Source organism: Drosophila takahashii, chromosome 2L, assembly GCF_030179915.1.
Source record: "Drosophila takahashii strain IR98-3 E-12201 chromosome 2L, DtakHiC1v2, whole genome shotgun sequence".
NCBI lineage: Eukaryota > Metazoa > Arthropoda > Insecta > Diptera > Drosophilidae > Drosophila > Drosophila takahashii.
Window position 1 is genome coordinate 17,588,001 of NC_091678.1, and position 8,896 is coordinate 17,596,896.

At 39.8% G+C, this 8,896-nt stretch overlaps 1 protein-coding gene across 1 annotated transcript; it reads left to right on the forward strand.

Annotated features, from left to right (window-relative positions):
- Positions 1-6,183: 6,183 nt before the first annotated feature.
- Nepl7 (Neprilysin-like 7) lies at positions 6,184-8,245 on the forward strand. Its single transcript, XM_017157314.2, has one exon. The coding sequence runs from the start codon at positions 6,236-6,238 to the stop codon at positions 8,243-8,245; it is 2,010 nt and encodes a 669-aa protein (XP_017012803.2). The 5' UTR covers positions 6,184-6,235.
- Positions 8,246-8,896: the final 651 nt, after the last annotated feature.

Sequence of the window (8,896 nt, forward strand, 5' to 3'; positions counted from 1 at the left end):
AAAAGTTTTTGGAGGGAACGTTATTTCGAGAGGGTTCTACTTTTGTAACGGTTGACAGTTGGCTAAACTTTTAGTGCCTTTCAATGCAATCTTATGAAAAGTTTTTTCTTATGTTTAAATATTGGTTGGTTATTCCAAAACCCCCAAACAAAAATATTTTTGTAAGCATTAAAAAATTAAATAAATAGGTATGTTCTAAAAAGTCTACACACCATTATCAAAAATTATATTTTTTTTTGACAAAACTTGTTTGATAAATAATAATAACAATAAATAATTTAATTAATAAATCTTTAGAACATAGTAAAAAAAAACTTCCGCTATCCAGCGCCATTTTTTTCCGAATTCCTGCTAAGGATCAATTTATGCAAATCTAACCCTTATGCTGTTGCGCGACCATTTTAAAGTCGGTGGAAAAATGTAAATCGCATTTAAATTGAGGTGGTGGGTAAAAAACAAAAATGGATTTATGATCTTTGCTTTACAGCTTGTAAAGCGTTTTTATTGGATTTACGGCCACCCTCAGCGGCGTTTGGTCCCCGAGGCGGGGCTCAATTGGCCATAAGCTGCTCAGAGTACCGGGTCACAGTTGGTAGTGACACCAGTTTTCGTCAGAGCTTTCCTTTTGGATTTTCCCCTGCTTTTTACTGCTGTGGGGTGGGTTACTTTTCGCTTTTTGTGTTGTGTCCCTGTCAAAGGTTACCTCATGCAATTGTGGTTCGGTTTTTTTGAACGCCGCAAGCAACCTTTTCGAACAACCCGACAACCACCCACCAAATGACCCAAAGCTGACCCACCCACCCACTGGGCGCACAAAGTGGTTTTAAATTCCATTAAATAAAGTTGTAAAGGTTGCGCTGGTGTACTTGAGAATTTTCACGCATATTTTGTTCGCACTTTTGTAAAATTTATTAATATTTTAGTGATTTTAAATGGAGTTTGTATGTTGGCAATTCGAAAAGGGGGACTTGGTTTGTGGTGGGTGATAGTATGAAAGGTATTGTATTAAGTTGAGAGCTCGTAATTGAGTTGGATTTCGTTTTTACTTTTTGAGTGCTTGGGTTTTGGGTTACCAAGGATTTGATTTAGGAAGTGGAATGAGGCTTTTATGACAGTGGAGGAAGGTATTTTGGAGATTTATTTAGAGAATTATTATTAAAATTAAGAATTTTTGAAGTGTAAGTGAAATTTTTAAATTAAACCATTACTCTTTTTAATTTAGTAGAAAGTAATACATAAATAACTAATACTGATTTTTATATTTTTATTTTATGCTAGATTTTACATAAGGTAGACAAAAACTTAAAGGACTTAAAGACAGAAATTTTTGTTTCATGAATACTATGTTTTTATTTCTGACTCACTTTCAAATTAATCCTTCTAATGCAAAAATATGTTTACTGAATATAATTTTCACTTTTTCTTGACTAACTAACCCATTCCCTCTCTTTTCTTCTCCCGCTAAACAATTAATTCGAGCATAAAACTTACCTTTGTTGGCAGGACGACAATGTCGACCGTTTGGAGCTGGCTGCTCGTAAATGCTGGGCTCCTTGGGTGGCACCACAATGGTCTCGAAGGATGCGGGATTCGGGGGGAGGACCTGCCTGGCTGGCGTTCGTTGTGGTGCTAGTGGTGGTCCTGCCTTCGGAGGGGTAATGTGAAGCAGCTTCGTGGCATGACCGTTGGCATCGCAAACGATGCCATGCCAATGATGGTTATGCTCCAGCTCAGATGGAACATCCTGTGGCTTCCCCGGCTCCTCCACCACTAGGCACTCCTCTTCGTGCTCCTCGTCCTGCTTTTGTTCCTGCAGGACTTCCTCCTCCTCCTCGTCACGCAATTGCTGCTGCTTGAGCTGGTGCTCCCGAATGAGGCGATCTCGTTCGTGAAAGTGCCGGACAAAGGAGTGGTCGCCGGTGTGATTCTGATGATTCGGGTGATTCTGCAGTGGTTTCGGCGGGGTTAACGACTTGAACGTCTCTGTTTTGGGTGGATAGCCACCCACACCGACCAAGCTGGGCGGCAGACTATTAATTAATGTACCCATTGTCCTTTGCTGGTAATGATGTTGTTGGAACATAATTTCGTGCAGCGGTATTAGAAAATCTGGCAGGGATTTCTGTCTCTGTTTGACAGATGCCAGCGTCTCCATGCCAAAATACGGAACCGGCAGACATGTCTGGCCATCGCCACATGCGGAAGTCATCGGCTGGCCAACATCCTTGTTGATTTCCCCACTATTGTTGCTGCCATTATAATTATGATATCCAATGCCGTCGGCTGGCCTTAGATACCAGGGATTTAATATTGTTTTGCCACGACAGCTTGTAGCCAGCGCTATAAATCACAGAAACGGAAAAAGGGTTAAACAATTGCATTTTTATAGACTAGTCGAAATGAAGTGAGAATTTGCCCCGAAAAAAGTGCTGATAAAATGGGCTAAAAAAGGGTAAAAAAAGGGGTTTCAATATCATTATCAACACTTGCTGGCTTTTCACCCCTCCGATGGTAAACAGCCCTTGTTCGGCTCCTCCAACCCCTTTGCCCAAGCATATTGCCAATGGAAACCGTTTATGTCACTATCAATTACTCATCATTATGGAACTTTGATACGCCTTTCTACCTTATATAATATAACCCCCTCCCTGCACTCTGCACCCCTGGCCCATTTGGTTACGCTGCTTTTTTTTAGTGGGGGTTGTACGCCATATTCGCCATATCCACTTTTCAATCAGTTTTTTGTTCTTCGTCGATCTGTTCATTTATGACTTTGATTGATTATGAAATCTGTACATAATTTTGATTTTATAGTTTTCAGATAAGCGGCGGAGGAAGTGAAATCTGAACATTTGTTCATCGAAGTGTGGGCGTTGTACATCATCATTCTGAGTGGCACGCCCTGCGCTGAGCGATGGGTTAACTCTATTAGCTGGATTTTAGGGCTACTAATGGAGGTAAAATCGAATCAGAAGGACTATTTTAAACATTTGAAATTTTAATTATTATTGTTTTGGTTTGCAGTTTTATGGGATTATTGGAAATTAACAAATTTGACTTACTTACAATAAATAAATTTAAATATTTTAAAATATTTTATATTAACCCAATTATTTCATATTAATTAGGCTGTTATTATATTTAAAAAATATTTAAAATATGCCCAAAATATCGTTGATATTACCCATAATTAAATGTAAGCGCCATGAAAGCCCCAAAATTATTTATACAAATTCCTTTTTCATTTTTCCGACCCCCACATTTATTTTCTCGTCGACAATTGCTACTGTATGGCACATGATCACTTCATTGTACATCATCTATGATCCCAGCACTCAGCGGAAAAACACAGAACACTTTATGAATGAAACTCTGACCTATGGCTAATGATGCACAAAAATAAAAAAGCATCAAACACAATTGCCATCGCTTCAAGTCCAACCAAGGCAACCACAAAATGTCCATTAGAGCGCCAAAAGCCGTCTGAATAATGAGAGAAGTTCACGAATCACGAGTTCGGGATAATTGTGATTGGAGGCAGTAGTCAGATCGGATCAGAGCCGATGTTATGGGTATTAATTTGATTAATGGCCGGGGGTCAGGTAGAATAAAGCCGGCAAAGCCGCAGGAAAGTCATTTCCCCTTTCTGTTCGCCGGCACAGATTGAACCGGATTCTTAAGCATAATGAGAATAGGGAAAATATTAGTTAACGTTTAACCCTCTGTCACCCCTTCGGCTTGTGCCGGCCACGCGACATCTTAAAGATGCAAAAAGGGTTGACACACCGGAAATGGTGCAGAAACATCTGATGCGAGCAGTGTTGGCAGCTGTAGCTGGTTTCTAGCCAAATAGTTTAACATAACAATTTTAAGATTATAAAAAATAAAGTATTGATAGTGTCAGCACATTTGTAATATATTTAATATTGATAGTGTCAGCACATTTATAATAAATTTAATATTTATATAAAAAAAACTTGAAACATAAAAGTTTAGGCTACTTATAAACAAGTACATAGAGAGATAATCTGTAAAATTTCTAAACTATTTATTATTTATTACATGAATGTTTAATAGAATAATACATTTATCATACAATTTGTTAAATTAGAGTTAAATATAATATTATTTTTACTCTGCACTCTGTATTTTAATCAATACAAATTTAATTTAATTACGATTCATCATAGATTCATTTTTAAATGTAATAAATTCTTCAAAAATTATTTACGGATTATATTTAGGAAAAATATTTATATTTTTTATGAAAGATAGATACGTTATATTTTAAATATTGGTTTTGGCTTCTTTTACAACTAATATACGAATGTCACCACTGAATTGGAAGTGTGCCGAGGATTATGAAAATGAAATGAGGGCGGGTCGGGCCAGAAAGCTGACTTTCAATAATTGGAAAGGCTTCCTGATTTCTAAAAAAGGATTCTTGTGCCGCTGCTGTCAATATGCCTGAATGCTCGTGCCAGTCAAGGTTCTCTTTTGAAAATGCAATCTGTCGAGGGGAAAACTCTCGCTGAAAGATGAAGATCCAAAGGTGAAAGTTTCAATCAAATGAGGGGACGTAAAAGGAAAAGGAGTCGTCGTTGCTTGCACAGTTGCCATCGAAGGAGCAGCTGGTTTAGCCGCACAAGCCGCAATTGTTAAAAAACTGAAAATTAAATCCTTTTTTCAGGCTCAATTTGCTACTGATGCCGTGCATCCTTTGGCCCCGCGCATCCTAAGCCTCGCAAGCTGTTTCAACCAAACCGAAGGCGCTCCAAGGAATCCCCCGGCCATCGGCATTTTCTCCGCTTTTTTGGCATTGTTACTTTGTGCGATTATATTTACCTGCAACATGGCGATTAACGCGCATCCTGCTCTACCTGGATCCCTCTTTATTGCTTTCCTATGCGCTTTGATTTCCCATTGCGGCAACATCCTTTATCCTTTGTGCTCCTTTGTTGCATGCACCGGCTGGCAAACACATTAGAAAAAGTGAAAAGCGGGGGAAGGGCAATGGAAAGGGGCAGCCCTGCAAAAGTGTCAGGAGCGCAATGCATTGGCAGTTGGCTTGTTCCCCTCGATTCTTTAAGGATTTTCAATTACGCAATGCCGGCGAAGGAAGTTCGCTGAATATCTATTTTTTCGGTTGATTGAAATGAGTTTTTTTTACGATTTTTCTTTGGAAATATTTTTAATTGAGAAATTGGACCACACACCAGGCACTTGGTGCCCGATTGTGTGATGTCTTAAAGGTTATTAAAATATTCGGTGAGCAGCAGATGTGGTAATAAAATCAAGGGAGATTTTAAATGCAATTTAATTCGAATATTCAACTAGTCAAACGATTTAATGGGATTTATAAATGGAAAGTTTTTTATAAATTTTAACGATCAAATTTTATAACTAATTTTTCAGTGTATCATTAAAAATGAAACGTGTCAGTAAAATTTTAACAAAAAATGCCTAAATTGTTTTGCCAATATTTAATTGAAATATAGCACTATTTTAAATCCATAATTTTGTCTGGTTCTGTTTCTGCCATTAAAATTGGTACTATTCCAAGGCCCCCCACTCCCCACGAATTTCTCTCGCCCTACTGACTGATGTAACGAGTCTATTCCCAGACAAATACGTAACACATAAAAAACGATATAAAATATATACGTAAAAACCAAACCACCAGATGAGAGAGTTAAAAACCATTTAGAAATGTTTGCATTATAATTGCGGTGATTATTTTGGATCGGGGTCATTAACATGTGACATTCACAAACAAAAAAAAAGACAACAAACAGATTCGAAAAGAGTCGAAAGAGAAACACTCTGGGTTGAGATCTCCGGAGAGTGATAAAATAGTTAAATCAGCATTTGGGCCAGCGAGAGCTTTCTAGTGTGATAAGAGCTCTTTTGGAGAATTGCGGTTAATTGAAGAATGCCAAGATTTGTCCGGAAGATTCGGATGTTTAGAGCTAGAACCATAAATTGTTCCACTAATGTGATCTCTGTGGTGAATCCGATTCTGAGTGTGTTGGGTATTACCTAAGCCACTGAAGCGTTAATTCAGAACCCCCCTTTCGACCCGAATGCCCCCTTTTCGCTTTGGCCAGATCATGATTGTATAAATTGCCAAAGCGCGTTGCCAAAAAAGTTTAGAACTTTTCTGTCTGCTGCCGGGCGCGCAACTCCAATTTAATTATTGCTCTCGAATCGTGTGTGTTTTCTGGTGTTTTGGACCATGGTCAACGCTCTGTGGGCCACGTTAATATCGCTCACTTTAATAGGCCGCGTTTTGGCCAACGATCTGTTCTCCCTGCCACCTGCCACGAGTCACAAAGAGGAGCTGCTTGAGGAATATGGCCGATTTCTGCTGTCCACCATGAACAGGAGCATCGATCCCTGCGAGAACTTCTACGAGTTCAGCTGTGGCGGCTGGAAGAAGGCCGACTTGGTGCCGGAACAGGCTAGGAATACCAGTTTTCTGCACGCCATCCAGCACAAGATCGATGAGCAGGTCCTGGGCTTCCTGCAGAACGCCACCAAACGGGAGCTGGAGGATCTGGGTGTCAATGGCACCAGATCGGCGGAGATTAAGGCCAAGCAATTCTATGCCAGCTGTGTGGAAATGAAGGCCAACTTGTCGCTGGGCTATCAGTATTTACTGGAACTCGATGAGGATCGTTTGAGGGACACCAATGCCACCTACGATTGGATGTACATCAACTTCATGTCCAAATACGATATATATCCTCTGCTACCTCTGAAAGTTCACTATAGTACCTCAAGCAGGAAGTTCGATTTACTCTTTACTTTGCCCAGTAAAGTGCTAGCCGGCATAAGTGAAGAGCAGCTAAAAAATATGACCAGAGAGTTTGGCTTGGATACGAGTGCAGAGAAGGCTAAGCAGTTTACGGAGAACTTTGCCAATCTCACTCAATTTGAGAGGAATTTAGTTTCGGTCGCCAAAATGCGCAATGAAACGGAGCAGTTAAATTTCAAGGATTTTCTGGCCAAACACAAACACGATCGCTTGAATTGGACGCGATTTTTCGAACTGGCCTTTAACGGCAGCCAGGAATCCCACTGGCCAGTGCTCAATCAGCTGGATAATGTCAACGATTTGGTTTACTTTCTGGAACAAACCAGTCTGGAAACGCTGAAGGGCTATATTCGAATGCGAGAACTGCTGAAGTTTTATGGCCTGTGGAAAACTCAAACTAAAATGGGGGGAGTTCAGAGCGAATGTCGCTCTTTGTCGGAGACCTACTTCAATTACGCTCTGCTGCCCTGGTTTATTGGTAAGGTATTCGACAAGGAGAGACGTGCGGATATACTGAGCGTGGCGAAGGATATTAAGGACACGTTCTACGATCTCCTGGACCATCATACCTGGTTGGATGACGAGACTCGGTCGCAAGCAAAAACCAAACTGGCCTCCATGGACATTTTGGTGGGCTATACGGATGATCTGCAGCATCGCGAGGTGATTGATGGAGTCTATAACGATATCAATATGACCGGAAGTTGGTTTGAGAACCTGTGCATCCTGGAGGGAAGTAGGGCCAGGATTCGTCTGCGTTCGGTGGACAAGGCTTTGATTCCGCTGCTCATGCCCACGAGAACTGTGAACGCGTATTATGCTGATTTTCTCAACCTGGCCTTCATCACCATCGGCATGGCCCAGTGGCCCTTCTATCACATGGACTTTCCCGATGTCCTCAAATACGCCGGAGTGGGTAATATAATAGGTCACGAGATGGCCCACGGTTTCGATTCCTATTGCTATCAGTACAATTATGATGGCAAGAAGACCAACTGGTGGTCTTCAGCTTCTTTGAGGAACTTTAAGGAACGCTATCGCTGCCTGGAATCGCAGTATAACAAATTTATTCTGATGGGCATCCAAACTAATGGTTCGCTCACCTCTGGCGATAACATAGCCGATAATGTTGGCACCCGAATGGCATATTATGCTTTCAAGCGGAAAACCGGCGACAAGGCTTGGCTGGAAAAACCTCTGAGGGGTGTGAGCTTTAATAACAAACAGTTGTTTTTCGTAAAGTTCGCCCAAACCTGGTGCAATGGCAAGGATAATGGCGATAAGCTGCGGAGACTGAAGACTGATGTCCATGCCTACGACGAGTTCCGGGTTCAGGGCACCTTGAGCAATATGCCCGAGTTTAGTGAGGCTTTCAACTGTAAACTAGGCACGGAAATGAATCCGCTCAAGAAGTGCGTGGTTTGGTGAAATAAAATTGAATTTTGGAAGAGAATACATGGTGGTTTCATCTATTCGATGGGTTGTAATTGGGAAAAATAACTAATTAATAAGGGAAATTCTCGGTTATAAAATATGTTTTAATAAGTTACTTAATCATTTAGAAAAGTTATTCATTTAATATTAAAAAGTATTTCATATAAATATGACAAATCAAAGAATAATAAAGGTTTCCAAAAATAAATCTTGCAAATTTGGTAACAATTTAAAATTATAAAATTCTTTTAGATAGATTTGTACATATTAAAATAAAGTTAAGTTTTATCCAAATAATTTTTCAAAATTTAATTTGAACGAAAGTCATAAATATATACAAAACGAATCAACTTTGGGAAATTTACCAGAAGGTTCTACTAAAATTAATTTCCGAAGTTTTCTTTCAATGAAATTGTGAGGTTCAAGTTGTATCTTGATTTGTGTTATGATTTTGTTTATGGTTCAGTCAATATTTTAAAGTTTGTAAGGAATCTAAAACCCAAATAAGTATTTTTCATCCTGCCTCAATGATGACTTCATTTACACAGAGCAATCAGCGATTTCGTGGTTCTTCTGCCGGCATAAAATCGATATTTCATGGACCAAACTAACGCCCCCCACTTGGAACAGCTGATGGCAATCGAA